General features: G+C 43.3%; 1 protein-coding gene across 5 annotated transcripts in view; it reads right to left on the bottom strand.

Moving 5' to 3' along the window:
• Positions 1 to 15163: 15163 nt before the first annotated feature.
• Positions 15164 to 20799, bottom strand: part of POLK (DNA polymerase kappa) — a 91303-nt gene continuing 85667 nt past the window's right edge. For all 5 annotated transcript variants that reach the window (XM_007486550.3, XM_007486551.3, XM_007486552.3 and 2 more), the window contains 4 exons: positions 20367 to 20538; positions 18253 to 19179; positions 17418 to 17469; positions 15164 to 17226 (listed from right to left, as the gene is read on the bottom strand). In XM_007486550.3, coding sequence (XP_007486612.2) covers positions 17142 to 17226; positions 17418 to 17469; positions 18253 to 19179; positions 20367 to 20538 — 1236 coding nt within the window. In that variant the 3' untranslated portion in view covers positions 15164 to 17141. The remainder of the gene's footprint in view (positions 17227 to 17417; positions 17470 to 18252; positions 19180 to 20366; positions 20539 to 20799) is intronic.

Here is a 20799-nt window from a genome sequence, read left to right as displayed (position 1 = left end):
CCCACCTAGGAACCCCTTGACAGAAGGGCTGAAGGCACTGCCTTGGACCAGACCTTCAGGAGGTGAGCCGAGTGGTGTGTGTGTGTGTGTGTGTGTGTGTGTGTGTGTGTGTGTGTGTGTGTGTTGATCACAAGTGTATGGGGGAGAGGAGGACTCTCGATGAACATATGGCTCAGTGGATGATAAAGTAAGGGAGAGACAGGGCAGCCGGCCTCTGACAAGCAGTCGCCGGTATCAGGATTCTTCGAACTCCCCGGTATCACTCCCCTCCTCATCTTCCTCTCTCTGATTTATCTCCTCATCCTCTCCTTAACCTCTCGACCCAATATGGGCCAAGGCCAGTCTACCCCCTTGGATCTGGTCCTCCAACATTATGCTGACTTTAAGTCAAGAGCTGCAAACCTAAGCCTGACAGTTCATAAAGGAAAGTTGCAGACTTTCTGTAATGTAGAATGGCCCTCCTTTGGATGCAGGTGGCCCCGAGGAGGTACTTGGCAGAACAGTGTCATCTCTGCCGTTTGGGGGCAGGTCTTCCTCCCCGACCAGAAGGACACCCAGACCAGGTCCCCTACATCTTGACCTGGCAAGACTTAGCTTTAAACCCCCCACCCTGGTTGAAACCTTACACAGGAGCTGTCCACATCCTTGCGGTTTCTTTAGACAACAGAACTGAGCCCAGGGACTCCCCTGAGAAGCCTAAACTAGAGTCCCTCCCTCCACCCCCAGTTCTTCCTCCTCCCGAGGAACTGCCACCTGACCCTCCTTTACCACTGCCTCCCTACAACCATCAGCTGTATCCTCCTCTTCCCCTTGATGGGAATGAGGCAGCAGCGGTAGGCAGAGCTGACTTGCCCAGCCCTCCCCCAGCTCACCACACCAGAAGCCGGGTGCCCCTAATGCAGCTGCCACCCCCAGATTCATCGGAAGCCCCCTCCTCTACCATTGTTTTACCCCTCCGCACTGTCAGGTCCATGGTGGAAGGGGGTCCCCTTGTTTTCCAGTACTGGCTTTTCACTTCATCTAACCTCTATAATTGGAAACATCAAAACCCCCCTTTCTCTGAGCAGCCCCAGAAACTGATAGACTTGGTTGAGACCGTTTTTCTCACCCACAGTCCCACGTGGGATGACTGTCAGCAATTACTCCACATTCTCTTCACTGGTGAAGAATGTGATCGGATCATCGCTGAAAGCAAAAAATTGGTTCTTGGGGACGATGGGAGGCCCACCACCGACCCTGCACACCTTGCCACAGCGCTCCGCACCAAGGGGCCTGATTGGAACTTCCCCACTGATCAAGGTAGGGAGCGTCTTCAGTCCTACTGCCAGACCCTCCTCCCTGGGCTTCGGGCAGCGGCTGGTAAGCCCACTAATTTGGCTAAAATTGACTGTGAGGCAGGGCCCCGAGGAGACCCCCGTTGTGTTTCTTGAGTAGCTGCAGGAAGCTTTCCGCATCTATTCCCCAGTGGACCCAACAGCACCCAATAGCCAGACAGCTGTTCTCCTTGCTTTTGTCAATCAATCAGCCCCTTACATGCATAGGAAGCTCCAGAGGGGCGGATGCATTTACAGCCCAATCTCTGACTGAGTTACTTAAAGTGGCAGAGAAAGTTTTTAACTCCCATGAAACCCTTGAGGAATGGGCTGACCACCAACTAAGGCAGGAGGACATTACTAGGCAGAAACAGAGACAGAAGGAGGCCAAAGAACAAGAACTCAAATGTTTGCAGGACCTCCAGTTTAGGGAAGAGAAGGCTAGGAAGCAATTGATCCTAACCCAACAGCAGACAACCCGGGTCCTCGTGGCAGCCTTGACCCAGCCCCCTCCCCCTGGTGGGCAGCCATCTGATCAGCGCCCACGGGGCCCCTGTTTCCTTTGTGGTAAAACTGGCCATTGGCAGTGTCACTGCCCCCAGAGAATACAAGGCAGAATGAGACAAGGCCGGCAGGGCCCCCCAAGATGGTGGGATAGCCCCCCCCAAACACTGGCCCAACAGGAATGTTATCGCCTTTGCTGAGGATGACTGAGGGGGACGGGTCTCAGGTCCCCTCCCTGAGTCTTGGGTAACAGCTTACATTGAGGGGAAACCCCTTCCCATGCTTGTAGACACTGGAGCTGAACACTCGGTCCTCCTGTCACCCTTGGGGAAGACCACTTCCAAATCCTCCTTGATCCAAGGGGTGACAGGGTTCAACCGGTACCCCTGGACCACAGCACAGACTGTCAATCTGGGAACTCACCAAGTTTCCCATTCCTTCCTTATTATTCCTGAGAGCCCGGCCCCCCTTATCGGTTGAGACCTCCTCCAAAAGATTGGGGCCCATGTTCATTTTTCCCGTGGGACCGTGTCCCTTACCGATGGCTCAGGAGCCCCTCTCACAGTCCTCACCCTAGCTCTCCAGGATGAACACCTTCTATATTCCAACCCAGCCCCTCTGGACATTGCCCCCCATGTGCGGCCGTGGGTGGACTCCATTCCTAAGGTCTGGGCTGAACTTTCTGGAGTCTGGCTGGCCATAAATCAACCACCCATTATCTTCCCCCTCAAGAGTGGGGCCACCCCCATATGGGTTAAACAATACCCGATGTCATCTAAGGCCAGAGATGGCATTCAACCCCATATTCAGCGCCTCCTGGCCTCTGGGATTCTCACGCCTTGCCAATCTCCATGAAACACCCCACTCTTCCCTGTCCATAAGCCAGGCACGGGGGATTACAGGCTCCTTCAGGACTTGCATGAAGTCAACAAGAGTGTGGAGGATGTTCACCCCACCATCTCAAACCCATATACTCTCCTTAGCAATCTATACCCTTCCTTGACCTGGTACACTACTTTGGACCTAAAAGATGCTTTCTTCTCCCTTCCACTGGCCACTGTTAGCCCATTTTTGCTTTTGAGTGGTTCTCCCCTGAAACTCACTCAACCATTAAATTCACATGGACTCGGCTCCCCCAAGGGCTGAAACTCAGCCCTACCATCTTTAGCAACGCATTGGCGGAGGACTTGAAACCTCTTCGCCAACTCCACCCCACTGTGACTCTCTTACAATATGTAGACGACTTGCTGATCACCTCTCCCACAGAGGAATCCTGCAAGGAGGCTACAAGGGACCTCTTGCTCTGCCTCAAGGATGCTGGCTATCATGTCAGTGCCAAGAAAGCACACATAGCCTGCCAAGAGGTCACCTTCCTTGGCTATCGCCTGCACGATGGTCTCTGCTGGCTCATCCCAGCCAAGACTCAGGCCATCCTCTCCATCCCCACCTCCTCATCACCCCAGCGGGTACGGGAATTCCTGGGGTCTGTGGGATACTGTCGTCTTTGGGTCCCCAACTTTGCAGAGACAGCCAAACCCCTCTACGCTTCCGCCCAGGAAACCTCAAAATGGGTCTGGATGGAGGACATGGAAATCGCCTTCCAGGACCTCCGAAAGGCTATGCTGCAGGCCCCGGCCCTAGCCCTACCTGACCCAGAAAAACCTTACCAGCTGTTCGTTGATGAAAGTCAGGGGGTGGCGAAAGGGGTTCTCACTCAGAAACTGGGACCCTGGGACCGGCCGGTGGCCTACCTGTCCAAACGGCTCGACTCTGTCTCAGCAGGATGGACTTCCTGTTTCCGCATCATCGCAGCATTGGCCCTTCTGGTCAAGGATGCTGACACACTTACACATGGCCAGTCACTGCTCATTGCCACCTCGCACGCCATTGAGAGCGTCCTCCAGGCCAGCCTCCAGCGTGCTGGCTGTCCCAGCCCGGCTGACCCACTACCAATCGCTCCTCCTGAATGAGGCTCGGCTGTCCTTCTGGGTAGTGTCCACCCTGAACCCCGCCACGCTTCTCCCCACAGGGGATGACAACACCGAGACGCACTCCTGCCAGGAGATCCTTGTGGAATCGATATCTGCACGGCCTGACCTTGCGGACCGCCTCTTCTTCACCGACCACAGCAGCTTCATGTCCCTGCAAGGTAGGAGGGCCGGAGCCGCTGTAGTAGATCACACTGGCCAGGTCCTCTGGGACGCCTCCCTCCCCGAGGGGACGTCGGCACAGAAAGCTGAACTGATGGCCTTGGCCGAAGCCTTGCGGGCAGTCACTATATACACTGACAGTCACTATGCCTTTGCGACCCTGCATGTGCATGCACCGATATACCGGGAAAGGGGGTTTGTGGGAAGTTGGTGGCCCACCTTGAGGACATCCAAGATCTCCTCGCAGCAGTATGGGAGCCCCGTGCCGTGGCCGTTGTCCACACCCCTGGACACCAAAGTGGCTCCTCCCTCCCCGCCACGGGGAACCGCTGGGCAGACGAGGCGGCTAAAGCAGCCTCAGTGTGGGACCGAGCCTGTACTCTAGTGCTGCCCATCCAGACTGACCTAGAGCCACATGGCCCCTCATCTCCCATCCAAACCCCCCACCGGACCCTCCACAATATTCAGACAGTGACCGCAAAAAGGGAAGGAAGGACGGCCTGTTGGATCTTTCTTCCAGGATCCTGCTGGTAACTTGCTCTTACCTAGAGTCGCTGGCCAACGCTTGACCACCCACCTCCACCATCTCACACCCATGGGAGCTAACAAACTTCATGAACTACTCGGGAAGGGACGGATTCGCTTTCAAGGCTCCGGGGCCTTCCTGACAGAGTTGGTCCACAAATGTGCTGCTTGCCAGCTGACTCGGCCGGAAAATCTGAACTCGCCCCCCGGGACCCCTCTCCAAGGCACCCAGCCCTGTGAACATTGGGAGCTTGATTTCACTGAAGTGCGGCCTGGAAAGTTTGGATTCCGGTACCTCCTAGTTCTTGTAGACACCTTCACGGGGTGACCTGAGGCTTTTGCAACAAAAACAGAAACTGCCCACGCAGTTGTTAAAATCTTGCTGGAAGAAATAATTCCCCGGTTGGGAGTGTTCTCCTCCCTAGGCTCAGACAATGGCCCTGCGTTTGTGGCCAAGACTCTACAGGCGCTGGCAGGGGGTCTCGGGGTCAAATGGAAATTACGCTGTGAGTATAACCCCCAGAGTTCAGGGCAGGTGGAGAGATGGAATCGGACCCTAAAAGAGACCCTTACTAAACTCTCTTTGGAGACTGGCCGGGATGGGTGACGCTCCTTCCCCTAGCCCTCTTTAAGGCCCACAGTACCCCGGGCCCCTGTCCCTCACCCCTTATGAGATCCTTTATGGTTCAATCCCCCGTCCTCTCCGCTTTCCCAACTGCGACCCTTAGTAGTCCCTCGTGGCGAGGCTTCGTTCTCTCCCTCTCTCAGATCCAGTCTGACCTCTGGCCCAGGCTCCAGGCGCGGTTCCAACCTCCTCCCCATGACCCCCATCCCTTTAAACCCGGGGATTGGGTCTGGGTGAAGCGACACGGCAAGGCCAACCTTCAGCCGCGGTGGAAGGGGCCCTATATAGCCCTCTCTGTCACCCCTTCCGCTCTGAAGGTCGACGGAATCGGCCCTTGGATCCACCACTCGCACGCGAGAACCGCAGACCCACCAGAGGCTACCGGAGTCTGGACAGCCGCGTCCCATCCTGACACTCCCGGACAGCGTGACTTTCCCTTCGCCTCCTTTTCTCTCGCTCGCCTTCTCTCTGTTCTACAGGCAGGCGTCTCCCACCAGCCCTGGAAATGGACCCTCGCCAGCTGGGACACCTCAATAACTATTGCCTCCATCACGGCTCCCGACTCTCCGAGCTTCCTCTTTACACCCTGCCAAGCTCTCCCTTCCATTAACTGTGATGGCCCGGGCATTAGGTCTTTGGTTCTTTTTGATCTGTGCCCGGCCTCGAACCCGGGTCGATCCTATTGTAACTCCCCCAACCAATTTTATTGTACATACTGGGGGTGTGAAACCGCAGCTACTGCATGGCAGGCCCGGCCCCTGATTCCTCGTTACTCCTAACCTGGTCCCCTCCGGGATGTAATCCTCATGGTGTGATTCCTTGGTCCAGTGGAATGGGCCACCAGGGCGTAGTAGAAGTGGCAGGGAACTGCCGGTTCCTGAATATAACCATCCTAAATCCCCAGGACCAGGGCTGGCTCCTAGGGAGGACCTGGGGGTTTAGGGTGTATGTATTAGGAACTGACCCAGGCAATCTCGTATTTAACCCCAGTTCAGCCGGGTCCCCCCAGCCCCCTCCCCTTACAGGACCTCCCCCCTGCAGAGACCACCACTGCTCCCTCCCCGCAAGGGCTCACTCCACCCCTGCTGCCCAAGTTCCCCCTCAACGCCACCCGGTGCGTGACCACCCCCTTTTTCCCCTACTACAAGCCTCCTTTTCAGCCCTCAACCATTCCTCACCCAACCTCACTGAACACTGCTGGCTTTGCCTCGTCCCATCCCCACCCTATTACGAGGCCTTCGGCCTGAATGCTTCCTGTAACATCCCACAGGAAGACAACCCCGCAGTGCCGCTGGAGCGAGCCGGGCCCTGGAAACCCGGGCCATGGCTTAACCCTTTCTGCAGTGATTGGGCGCCGCAACTGTGTAGCGGGAAAATCCAGCCACCCCGACCCCCGCCTTGGCTCAACCTCGGAGTATCCCTCCACCGGGAAATAGCTTATCCCACCCGCAGGAGCGCCCTGGCTGTGCTCCCGCTCTGGCCTGCAGCCCTGTGTCTCCCCTAACTCCCTCGCTGACTGCCGTCACAATAGTGCCTCGAATGACTTACTACACTGAGCAGAACCTCCTTCAAACATGGGGCCACATAGCGTCTGGGCGATGGAGGTGAGAACCTGCCACTATCGCTATCACCGTAGCCACCCTCTCAGCAGCAACAGGGGCGAGCATCGCCGCCCTCCCCACGCAGGCTAAGGGTACCACCACCTCCGCAAGACAGTCAATGAGGATACGGCTAGGCTAGAATCCTCGGTTCACTTCCTTGAGAGGCCCCAGGCCTCCTTAGCCGAGGTTGCCCTTCAAAATCCACGAGGCCTGGACCTGCTCTTCCTTAAGGAAGGGGGCCTCCGTGCAGCCGAAGAATGCTGCTTCTGTGTTAACCACTCGGGGACTCCCCGAGCAAGCTACAAGAAGGTCTAGAAGCCCTGCGGAAGGAGAGGGAAAATGCCAGCCCCTGGTACGCCCACCTTTTTAACTCCTCTCCCTGGCTCACCACCCTAGTCACGTCTCTTATAGGGCCCCTTATAATCTTCATCCTACGCTTAACATTTGGCCCCTGCATTTTTAACCGCCTCGTTTGTGAAAGACCGCCTGGATGCCATCCAGGTGTTGGCCCTCTGACAACAGTATCAACCCCTAGCCACCTTTGAGCCCGGGCCGAGGGCTATGAGCTGTCTCAGCGGGCGGACCTTCCTTCTGCCCCCTAAGAGAAAAAGAAGTGGGGAACGAGGGAGGCCTGAGCAGGAAGCTGCCCAGCCTTGGAAGTTCAGAACATCCCCCGATGGTAAACAAAAACATGCCGAGGTCCCAGCAACAGTATCTACCAGATAAGAACTTAGGGGCCAAGCAGACCCCCAGAGGAAAACATAAACATGTCAAGGTTCCAACAATAGTATGTTAGATAAGGATTTAGGGGCCATACATGCTGGTGGGTAGCAGGTATATCAATCTCTGGATTCATGAATTACAATTGGAACTCTTTTGCTGAGCTCCCCTGGTACGCACCAGAGCAATAAATGACCCTTTTGCTTAATTGCATTGTCTATTGGTCTTCCGTGGTGGTGGGCGAAAGAAAACCCGGACCCTAACAATACCCTAAAATAATAATTGGTCATTGAACTGATTGGAGGTCCTATTTCTTTCAAAGTTTTTACCTTTGCAATATAAGTGTAAATTTTTCTGGTTATGTTCACGTCATTCTGCATTAGTTCATACAAGTCTTCCCATCTTTTTCTGAAACTATGTCTTACAGCACAATAGTATGCTCTCACATTTCTATACCATAACTTATTCAGCCATTCCATAATTGATGATTACCACTTCAGTTTCAAAATCTTTGACATAGCAAAGAAGAGCTGTTACAGATTGACCTTGGTTTGACAAAATTTACAAAAACATGGAAAGAATGCTCCTTGGGTTTTGAGAAATATGAATATTTAATCATGAGAATTTAGATAATAACTTCTTTTGAGATTGTGTGGCATCATTTGTAAATAAAATTTATACTAAGGACTCACTTCTTGATAGTGAAATTTCAAGATGCTTTTGTTTCTTTCTCTCTTAATGATATTGGATTATACTGAGCATGAGATTAAAAAGAATCCAACAGCTGAAAATCATATTAAAACCCATTCAGTTTATTTTATTTCTTTATTTTTTGGAAATTTTTATTTAATTAATTTATAGTATTTTTCCACACTTACAAGAATCATTTTCTTTCCCTTCCTTTTCGCCACCTCCCTCCCATAGCTGAGGCGCAGTTCCACTGGGTTTTACATGTGTCGCTGATCAAGACCTATTTCCATATTATTGATATTTGCTCTAGGGTGATCATTTAGAATCTATATCCCCAATGATATCCCCATCGACTTATGTGATCAAGCAGTTGTTTTAAATTCTGTGTTTCTAATCCCACAGTTCCTCCTCTGAATGTGGATAGTGTTCTTCCTCATAAGTCCCTCTGAATTGTACTGGATCATTGCATCGCTGCTAGTAGAGAAGTCCATTACATTCGATTGTACCATAGTGTATCAGTCTGTGTGTATCATGTTCTCCTGGTTCTGCTCCTTTCACTCTGCATCACTTCCTGGAGCTTGTTCCAGTTCACATGGAATCCCTCCAATTCATTATTCCTTTGAGCACAATAGTATTCCATCACCAACATATACCACAATTTGTTCAGCCATTCCCCAATTGATGGACAACTCCTCATTTTCCAATTTTTGGCCACCACAAAGAGCTTGGCTATGAATATTTTTGTACAAGTCTTTTTCTTTATTATCTCTTTAGGATACAAACCCAGCAGTGCTATGACTGGATTAAAAGAAAGCCCATTCAGTTTAAATGACGAATTATCTGCATAACAAATGATCACCTAGTCTCTGTTCAAAGATGTGTTTCTTATATCAAGTCAAGTCAGCCCCTGTAGCTCATGTCTATTGCTCCTAAATTAGCCCTCTTGGTCTAAGAAGAACAACATTTTTCCATGAGATAGCTCTTCAAAAACAACTATACTTCTTTAAATATAACTATAACATAATTTGTTCAAGCATTCCTTGATAGCAACTACTCTAGTGTGAGGGTCAGCCCAGCCCTTTTCAGGGCTGTTCATTGTTAAGGGTAAAATTTAGGGCTGAGACTGAATATATTTTTTAGGGGTGACCAGGGATTTAAATTCTAAATCCCAATGAAATACTCAAGTCAGAATGGAATTTTATGGTGATTTATTTACAATAGAAGGAAGAAATTAAGAACGAGGGAGTGAGAGAAAGAGAAAGGGAAGAAGTTCTGCTCTGGCCTGGTCTGAGCCAGGGGGAGTTCAGAGGCCTCAGTCAAGGGGCCTTCCCAGAAGATTAAATCTAGCTCGGTTTCCAGCCATAAGGTCTTCTCCAAGATTAGGGGCCTCCTTGGAGGCTAGTGCCTCCAGAAAGAGCCAAGGAAAGGGAAGTCAGCCTTAACACTCAGCACGTGGTTGTCTAAGGGAAGCAGTCTGATATCCCACACTGGAGCCCCTCCAAGTTAAGTTCTACCTCCAAAGTCCCTCTCACAGGAAGTGATGTGAAATATAAAGGCAGTTCTTTACATCACTTCCTGTGCCTCACATGTCCCAATGGTGGCTTAAACTTGACTTTTTTGATCTGATTTTTATTGATACCTCATGCTTTTATATAAATTTCATCACTACCTACATCCTTTTCAACCCTAGTAAGCCATTCTTCATAACACAAATTTTAAAAAGTGGTGAAATCCTTATGACTTTCTTAAGCCTCAGGTTAAGCCTCCTACCTTCTGCAAAAAAGACTTTTCTCATTCTTCTTAACCTTATTGCCTGCCCTTTGATGGTTTCTCAAATTAATCTGCATGTCTTATTTGTACATAGTTGTTTGCATGTATTCTCTCCTTAGATTGTGAGCTCCTTGAGACTTTTGTCTTTCTTTGAGTCCCTAGCACTTAGCACAGTGCCTGATACAAAGTGTCACATTTAATATGTTTGCTGACTTGAGGAGGGCATGGGGGTGGGTGGGTGGGGAAACAGAACAGGTCAGAAAAACTAACCAAGATATCCAAATATGTTTGACAGTATATACTATATTCTAAACCCTAAATCCCCTGCTTCTGGAAAGAAAATAAAAAGATGCATTTTTTTTCAACTCTTCTCCGGGGTTTGAATCACAAAAGAACTAAAATAGACCCAAGGTTGTGGGTTGTTTTATAAAGGATCTGTAACCATTTGAGCCCAGAATGTGCCCTTAATAGCTGCATCATAACAGAAAGGTGATGAATGACACTAGTTTGGTAGAGAATCTACAGATGGCAGTAGCAGCTCAGCAGAGGACTAAATGGGAAGTAGAGAGAGCATTTCAGCTGATGACTTCAGCAGCTCACAATTAGAGGAGAAAGTAACTACCTCAGCAGGAAAGCAGCCAGAGATATTCTAGCTAGGATGCACCTCTAGAAATACAAAATGTCCAGCTCATGTGTATTCTATTTCTCACTTGTGATGTAGGAATAAACTGTAAAAATATGACCTTCTCCATTAGTGGCAATGCAATGTCCCTGAACAATCTGCAGGGATCTAAAAAACACTATCCACAAGCAGAGGATAAACTGTGGGAGTAAAAACACCAATGAAAAGCAACTGTGTGACTACAGGGGTGGAGGGGATATGACTGAGGAGAGACTCTAAATGAACACTCTAATGCAAATACCAACAACATGGAAATGGGTTTGAATCAAGAACACATGTGATACCCAGTGGAATTGTGCGTCCGGCTATGGGAGAGGTGGTGGGAGGGGGGGGAGGGAAGAAAAGAAAATGATCTTTGTTTCCAATGAATAATGTTTGGAAATGACCAAATAAAAATTAAAAAAAAATATGACCTTCTATATATGGGGAGATGTTATTCTCTTGGTTCTGACCACTTTACTCTATAGCAATTCAAATGCTACAAAGATTTTTCCCCATTATGTTTCTCTTCTATTTTTACCTATTAATTGGTTTCGCTTGTACAAAATGTTTTAAATTTTATATAATCAAAACTATATTCAAATTATCTACTATGGTCTTCTCTATTTCCTATTTGGTCATGAATTATTTCCTTATCCATAGATCTGAAAGGAAATTTTTTCCAAGTTGCTCTAAACTGCTTACAATGTTGCCTCTTATTACAGAGCCACATATGGCAGCAGATGGTGATCTATACCTAATTTCTGCCAGTCTGTATTCCAGTGTTCCCAGTACTTTTTGTCAAATAGTCAAATACTGCAGTAGCTGGGGTCTTTAGGTTTATCATTTGCACCTATATGTAGTATATTTAATCAGTTCCATTGATCAATTTTTTTTTTAACCAGTACTAATCACTTTGGAGGTTATTGCAGTAGACTAGTTTGAAATCTGGTAATTAGCCCCCCACCTAACTTCTTGTGTTTTTTCCTCCATTATTTCTCTTGTCATTCTCTACTTTTTTATTCCTCCAGATTAATTTCATTCTTTTTTCTAGCTCCATAAAATAATCTTTGAAAGTTTGATTGGCATGGTATTGAATAATTTGGATAAATTTTTTTATTTTATTGGTATGACCTACCACTGGGCAATTACTCTATTTTTTTAAACCCTTACCTTCTGTCTTAAAATCAGTATGAAGTATCAGTTCCAAGGCAGAAAAGTGGTAAGGGATTGGCAATAGGAGTGAATTGTCTTGCCTGGGAGGGATGTCACAGGGCCAGAAAATGTCTGAGGTCAAATGTGTACTCAGGACCTCTTGTCTCTAGGACTGGCTCTTTGGCCACTATCACCCAACTGCCCCAGCAATTACTGCTTTCCCAAACTTTGTTAATTCTCTAAAGAGTGCTTCCTAGTTACGTTCCTATAGTTCTTGGATATGCTTTGATTGATTCCCAAATATTTTATACATTATTTATTTTTTTAAGTGGAATTTCTCTTTTGTGTTTCTTCCTCCTGAGTTTTATTGGTAATCACAGCAATGCTGATGATTTATGTGAATTTGTTTTATACCCTATGACTGCTCAACATGTTTCAAATTTTTTAGTTGATTGTTTAGGATTCTCCTATGTTGGTAGGAGTCTCGGAGTGTGACAGAGGGGGCTTCTCCCCTCCCGCTCTCCACTTGTGCCTGAGGACATTTCTCTATCACTCACTCCTCAGCCCAGCAGCCCAATGCCAGTGCTTCCTCCCTCCCCTGTCTGGGGTGGGGGGGGGAGGAGGGGTTCACAGGCAGCTTAAGGATTGCAGTTTGGACACTTGGTCTTTAAGGTCTCTAAAAGGTTTACCATCACTGAGATAAGACCCTTGTGTTATCTGTAAAAACTGAATTTTGTTTCCTTTCCTTATTTTTTCTCTGAAAAATTTTCCCTGTTGTATAAATAGACTCGAATCCAGGACTTCAATCCCCAGAAGCCCTTGCTCCACTTCCCCAAAATGCTTTGTAATCTCACTGAATTCTCACGTGGGCCGAGATCGAGAAGGTATTTAACCTGATTGGAAAGGCCCTTTTGCTCTTTTTTTTCTTTCCTGTTTCCGTTTACAAGCAGACGCGGCTTTTTTGATAATGTAGGTGAGGTTGTGTCTAGGCTTCTCTGTGGGCCTAGACACGTGTTTTCTTCTTCTGTAATTTCTTTAATCTTCAACCTTTAATAAACCTCTAAAAATATAATACTCCTTGCAGAAACTAATTTCTTCCTGCCTCAGTCTCCCCTAAATTTTAATCTTTACACTGTTATTGCTAGGGCTAGCATTTCTAGCATTGTTAAGTACTGATGACAATATGTATCCTCACTTTATTCCTAATCTTACTGGAAAGGCTCTTAACTTTTTGCCTATTACACATGTGTGCCCATACCCACACATCTACATACCCATGCACTCTTAGAAAGATCCTACTATTAAGAAGTCCATTTATTCCTGTGCTTTCTAACATTTTTAAGAGAAAAGATTTTGGATTTCATCAAATGCCTTTCCATTTCTATTGATTTAATTGTGCTTTAAAATTATTTTTATCAATATGGTTTTTTGTGCTTTAGTTTCTTTATACTGAACCAAACTTGCTTTCCTAATATAAATCATACATGGTCATAATATGTAATCTTTTAAAAAAGTAATTTATTTGCCACTATTTTATTTTAAAATGTTACTTCAGGAGTCACTAGAGATATAGTTTTATATAGTCTATAGTTTTGTTTCTTCCTGATTTATTCATCAAAATCTTATTTGTGACAGAGTTTGGAAGAGTGATTTAGTGTAGAAGACTGGAAAAGGTACCTGAAGGAGAGACCCTCATTTGGATGAGTGAAAAAAACTAGCAACCTAAACTAAGGTTAAATTGTCATTACACTTGGGCTCTCCCAGTCATGATTACTGTGCAAACACCACGAGAACAAGTGCTTTGTGGACAGACATGGGAACTTGGTGGGAAGTGCAAAAGGTAACCCAAAGGTTTATAATAGGAAGAATTTGCTTCTGATCATGTTGGACTGACTTGACATGATTAAGAGAAACTAACAGGAAAAAAATATTGCTTTCCTTGAAGGCCACAGGATCACTAAGGAAACTAGGCCCAGATAATCCCTCAAAACAATAGTTGGTATTTAAGTATCAGCAAAGAGGCAGAGGCTGTCTTACCTCATTCAAACTAAACAAGTTAAAAAGCTCAGGGTTTTGCAAGAGTAGGATTAGCAAGAAATGGATGTCACTGGGACCTAAAGTAGAGGCAAGAGACCTCTAATAAGGCCTGATGCCCAAGAATTCTTTAGAGTTGACATAATGGAGGGTTTGCCTTTTCTGGGATACCAGGTGGGGAAGGGGCAACATAGGGCATGACTGTTAACGTTACTGTATTGTGTATACTGTATTGACTTTCACTTTCATAATTGCTTATCATGTACAAATATTTAACATTTCTGCCTGTGATCACATTTTATAACTTGCTGTTAAGATACTATTTTGTATCTCTCTTTGGTATTTAGGCTAAGTGAAGTGGGTGGGTAGGGGCAAATTGTGGCATTATATAAAAAATCTCTTTCCAGAGAGGTCTACTGAAGGGGCTACTAACTTAAATCAAAAAACCATTCATAATTCCAAAATGTCCCCCTAACACAAAAAAGATAATTTATTGAAATGCCTCTTATATAATGTAAGAAGTAATCTTCTATCTTATGAGCATACTTTTACTGTTAAGAACATTACCCATAAGCTGTTGGTACCTCCTGAATTGTGCATGTCATAAAAATAACATGTTAAACATATATAATCTTTATGGTGCACTTGTTTTACTTAAGAATTTTTCTGTTTCTTCTAAATGATTAGTTTATCAATAAAATATCTCATTTACTTTCTTTGCTAATTTTAAGAATGTCATGTGTGTTTAAATTTTAAAGTCTAAAAGCAATCAAAGTATACCCCTCTGTCTTCTATCTTTTTAATTGCCAGCCCTCTTTAGAAAGAGGAAAAAAGCATAGCATAATACTTAAAAATCACATACATCTTTTTGCAATTTTTTTAGACAGTTTCAAATCAATTCTGATTTTTAAAATTCAATGACAGAAAAGGAATGTTTAGGCTCAGATCAGTTTTTGTATCTTGAAATTTGAAATGTTGTTGATAACTTTCACCAAGTTGGCTTGTATCAAAGGTCTGTAGTCTAAATAATATCTCAGAGCCTCTATTTGCTCATGAAACATTCTAGCTATCTGCATCTTTTATTTAACCCTCAATACTCTGTGTACTCAAAGCATATCTCTTACAGACTGTGAAGAGACCTTTATAGTTATTCAGAACAGGAGCTATCGATACATGTCAATTTATTCTGGCAAAAATTGAGTAAATGAAGTCAGGTACATTTGTTATAATCTTTTGCCATTAATAATGCATCTAAAGTCCATTCTGTTTTTTTTTTTAAAGTTTTAATGGTTATTTACTATCATTACAAATTTTATGTTGTGATGAAGGCAAGGGTTAGGAGCAAGACCGGCTGTGTAATGATGTCTAGTTTCTATAGTCCACATAAACTAAGATGATTAAAACCAGAGAGTTCATTTACCTGGAAGGCCTACTCTTTATTTCTTGCTGAAACTAATGATAATAGAGGCCACTTCTGAATAACCAAAATGAGTTTTTTTTTTAATGATAAAGAACAATTCATGATACAATGGTAAATTTAAAAATAGAACCAATTACATATAAGGATCAGGAATTTCAGCTACAGAAAACAAGTACAGGATTTGAAATTCAAGCAATTGTAGTTTACTGTCAAAACAAGGAAACTATAGTTCAATTTAGGTCATGCATCAAACCTATGACCCTTTCATGGTGTCTTATCAGTACAGAAAGGTCCAAAGAGACAGAAATCCCATTCTGAAGAGACAGAAATAGCCATTCTGAAAAGCTTTCTTTTTCCTTTTGCCCTGTTTCAGAGTGTGATACATAGCATAGAGAAAGAGGGTCATGGATGAATAACTGCATTTTACTTTCCCTTTATTAAGACATTAACTCTTTGTTCTTGGGGTTTTCCTACGAGATGGATTTTTTTTCCTCATTAAATTGACATTCTAGAAGTGAACAGGTTTCCCAGAATACCAGATATTCTGGTAATAATTTTGAGATCCTAGAACTTTTGTTAATGATAGGATTGGGACTAGACCTATCATTTCACTGACACAGGGTTTTCCCATATGAGTCCCTTTACCAATGTAGGCTAGCATCGTCTCTGAAATCTTGGAGAGTTGTACAGAGAACTGAGAAATTAAGCAATTTTTTTTTCTGGGTCACAAAATCAGTGTAAGAAAAAGCAGCTTGTGAACCCAGGTCTTGCTGGCTTTGAGGATGGCCCTCTAGCCATAATAACAACATGATGCTATTGATCTTTTTTCTCTTAGAATCTATACTAAGTATTGGTTCCAAGGCAAATGAGTGGTAAGGGCTTAATGGGTTAAGTGATTTGCCCAAGGTCACACAGCTAGGAAATGTTTAAGGTCAAATTTGAACTCAGGACCTCTATTCTCCAGGCTTGGCTCTCAACCACTGAGCTAACTAGCTGCTCCAATTTAGAGGTCAAATTTTATTGCTTTTGTTCAAATGCTATTTTGATATGTTATCCCTAAAAAAACTTATGTTCTTTTTATTAATTTATTAGATACTGTACTTAAATTAATTTCTTCAGAAATATAAATTAAATTATTAAACTATATTTAACTAGAGTATTATATAATTAAAGGCTTCAATACATATCATAATATTTATAATTGCACACTTCATCTCAAAGATTTCTCATAAAAATTGTTTTGTAATTCTAGCTCCTGGAGATGTTGATGTTGGCAGATCTCTTCAGCTCTGGAGTTGTGAGTTACAATGGGCTGAGCTAATCAAGTGTCCACACCAAGTTTGACATCAATGTCATGAGTCCCTGGGAAAGGATAGTGAGGAGGGGCTGGACAGACACAAGAATAGACTGCCTAAGGGGGCTCAAACTAGCCCACATCAGAAACAGGGCAGGTCAAAATTCCCATGCTGATCAGCTGTGAGATCAGACCTGTCAGTAGCTCCTGTACTTTCAGCCAGAGCAAGAGAGGGAGGCATTATTAGAAAAGCAAAATTTAAAAAATTAAATGACTTAAAAATACAAAAAAAGATTGATTCAACAGAATATTGCTCTTTTGAGCTGCTATTATATAGGTAGGGAAATACATTAAAATCTTGGGATTAAATTTAATTTAAAAAGTGAAAAAGTGAACTTATGTGCTTATTGAAAGATGTTTAAAAAAAAAAAGGATAAGCAAAATGAGGTTGTTTTTTTTTTTTTGGTTTTAAGAAACCCTTAGGCACAAATGATGTGATTTTCTTCATGTGCCTTCTATAGGTTCCAGTCAAACCAAATTTATAATCTTATTAACATTATTGACAGCAGTACTAGAAGATTCTAGCATCAAGTCATTCTCATTCATTGATTCAATCTGTAATTTTAAAATAAGAATTGAAAAAATTCATAGTTAAGAAATGACTTCTAATTCTTCTTGTTCATTTAAAGAAGGTATCAATGGTGTATTTGGAATTGTTTGGTTTGGTTTTCTTTGATGTTGAATTATTGGTCATCAATCCTGGCCTGGAATAAAAAAGAATATAAACTTAGTCAAAATGCAATGAAGGACTTCCCACCGCACTCCCCACAACTTTCTAGAAAACTGAATTTTGTTTTTACCAAGTTCACTTTTTTATAGAAAAGAGCAAACCAGCTCCTTAAGAGAATGGGCTAAGGTCAGTTTTTTGGCCATCTCTCTGAATGATAGGATTTACCTTTTCATTTTTGCCATGTTATTCCCAGGCCTCTGCATTTTGCCTGAGCTCTCTATCGGAAAAAAAGAAAACAAATTAGAAAATTCTAAAATGAGCAATTTAAATTAAAAAAAAAGAGTTTGTTACAGACTAAAAGAAATTTCAGAAAAACAAAAGTTCCCCTGAATGGATTACTAAAGATGACAAAAACTAGTATGTTTCTTAGTTTTTATTAACATTAGCCAACCAAATTAAGTTCCTGTTCCAATTTCTTTATAATTTACTAGTTGATTTAGTATTTTACTTAATCCTCTTTCTGAAATTTGGCCAGCCACTACTTCTGTGCCCTACATAAGCCATTCTTTTCTTTCTCTTTTACTTTAGCACAATTGTTGATACAGAAATGATTTTCTGTATTAAACCAAACACTGCACATTACTGTATTGTATCCTGCAATTAAGGATAAGTACATAAAGAAGAAGACTTTGAAGTGGGTGAGAACATCCAAAAAGTCAGTGAAGGGCTTTCTGACTGTGCAATTATAACCAATTTACCACTCTGCCTTTGTAAATGTACTTTGAAAGTATTGCCTCTTGAGATAGATTCAACAATTCTTTAAATCCCTGGGTTTTCAGTTCTTTCTGGTCTTGATTAAATGCATTCCAAGTCCTCTTTCCAAAGTTCAAACAATAGCAGTGTCAAATTCATTCAAACTCAGACTAGCACAATTCTATTTTCTTAAATAGAAACACAAATTATTCCTTTATAATTAGATATACTTTGCACTCAATGATCTCAGTCCATTAAATAAGGATAGAAACATTTAGAAAAACAAATTCTTCAAAGGCAAACTTACCAGTAGTATTCTTAGAACTTTCTGTTGAGCAATTCATAACTAGATTAACATTGTCCTCCCTTAGTTCCTTGATAAGACCTTTATTTAAGCAAATATCCACATGACCATTGAACAGCATCAGATCAGAAGTCTTTTGCTCTAAGTTGCAAACAGGACACACCAATGTATATTTATCTTGTGACAAATTGGTCTGGAGGGCTTTTGGTTCACCTGAAGATGTGGCATCAGATCCTTCATTTTCATGTGAAGGATTCTGATAAAAATATTCATCAAGACAAGAGTTGTTCCAGAGGCTAGAGTACTGTTTTTGGTTTTTTTCATTCCCTGCTACTGTGCTCAGAGCTGCTGTATGATGTCCTTTAGAAAGCACATCTACACTTACAGAAGGCACAAAATCTACTAAAGGGCTTTCTATAGTCTTCTGGGGTTTTAAATCTGGATTTACTTCTGAACAAAGAGACTGAGATTGTGGGACAGCAACCATTTTGGGATCACAGTCTATCAGAGTCCTACTGAGACATTCATCCACATGTCGGTTAAGTGCTTCCAGGCAGATCTTTCCTTGTTCCATAAAACAAATAGGACAGGTAAAGACCTGACATTCATCTACATTTTCTGATGTTGCTAAATTTTCATTCATTTCTTCCTTTGAAAGACTAGGTGGCTGTGAAACCTGGAAGTCTTGTTTAGCCTCAGGCTCACATTTAAAGATGACTTGGTGGTTCCAACTCATTTCTGACCGCTTTTTAGTGAAGAAACTCTCCTTGTGAGATGCTTCAGGAGGCTTCACAACTCGATCTCGGTCATTTTTCTCCAGCACAGATCCAACTGTATCTAGGCTGTGGCCTCCGGCTTTTAAGAAGCTAATTATGCTTCTTTGTCGGTTCTTTGGGTCTTCTTCATTGGCAAAGCCTGATATCCGTACACCTGAATATAACCAATAGCCACAGAAATTAGTTTCAACTTCAAGGTACTAAGTCCAATGAAACATCATATAAAACCATTTTTTGTATAATATTTCTTTTATTTTTTTTAAACCTTCTGTCTTGGAACCAATACTGTATATTGGTTCCAAGGCAGAAGAGTGGTAAGGGCTAGGCAATGGGGTTAAGTGACTTGTCCACAGTCACATAGCTGGGAAGTGTCTGAGGCCAGATTTGAACCTGAGACTTCCTGTCTCTAGGCTTGGCTCTGAATCCACTGAGCTACCCAGCTGCCCCCTTGTATAATATTTCTTGACAACACACAGTAACAACAGAAATTGATATTAATTCAAAAATATACTTTTTTCATGACTACTATTAACTGGGAACTTATTGTATTATATAATAAAGAACTGTGAGATTATCTTCCTGAAGTTGGCATGAATGTATAGACTTTTTTGGCTTTTCAATGATCATATTTCATTACATCTTACACAAGTGTGTGTTACCTGTTAATCTGAAAATTATGATGACATGTTTGTAAAGAGGACATGTACTATGAAGTTTTTCCCCAGCATTAGTAATGAATTTAAGCTTATATATCCACTCTCTTCATCTAGTTTCATTTACTTAGGAATTTCAATTAATTGGGAATAATTGTGCAATGGTTGGCTGGATTTTTGAGTGTACCTTATGGCAGAACAGAACATAGTTTACTGGTTCAACTGCCATTGAGCATCATGCTTTGCAACTAAAATAACAGGTAGCAAAGTTAAAAACAATCTAACCAGTTTAAAAAAAACATAGAGGCTGGGGGCAGCTGGGTAGCTCAGTGGATTAAGAGCCAGTCCTAGAGACGGGAGGTCCTAGGTTCAAATCCAGCCTCAGCCACTTCCTAGCTGTGTGACCCTGGGCAAGTCACTTGACCCCCATTGCCTAGCCCTTACCACTCTTCTGCCTTGGAGCCAATACACAGTATTGACTCCAAGAAGGAAGGTAAGGGTTTAAAAAAAAAAACATAGAGGCTAAAACATTCCCAGATTCATTACTTTATGGGAAGGGAACAAGGGAAGAAGCGTTAATTATTAAGTGCCTACTGGTCACCAGGCACTGTGCTAAGCCCTTTACAAATATTATTTCATTTGATAATGTTACCTTAACAAAGTTAGGAAAAACAGAAAAATGTTATACCCATAAGTCTTAGTCTTAAGGGCTGTGGATAATCAGCATCAATTTCTGCTTTTAGCAGTTCCTTAGCAATAGCAAATATTTCTTCTGCAGTAGAAACAACAGCTGCTACAGTAGATGCTCGGGTTTTTACTTCAAAATTTACATTCTTCAGCTTAATAGTAACTGTTTTGCCCTGTAAAACAAACCAAACGTATATGGTATTAGTCTGTATTCACTTGTCTAGATTATGATAAATTGGGATACGATTTATAACTGGTATTATTTTTTCACATATGCTTGTAGATTTCTTTCCTTTCAAAGATTCTTATTCTGGAGTACAGCCGTTATTTAGGACATATCATCAAACTATTTTTTTTAAATTGGAGCTTTTAATAAGTTCATTGCTCCTCTTTACTTTTACTTATCAGTATTTTGTTTGAGGTAGAGGACACAT

Source organism: Monodelphis domestica, chromosome 3 (genome assembly GCF_027887165.1).
Source record: "Monodelphis domestica isolate mMonDom1 chromosome 3, mMonDom1.pri, whole genome shotgun sequence".
Taxonomy (NCBI): Eukaryota; Metazoa; Chordata; class Mammalia; order Didelphimorphia; family Didelphidae; genus Monodelphis; species Monodelphis domestica.
Note: the sequence above shows the minus strand (reverse complement) of the source record. Positions and strands in the feature narration are given on the sequence as shown.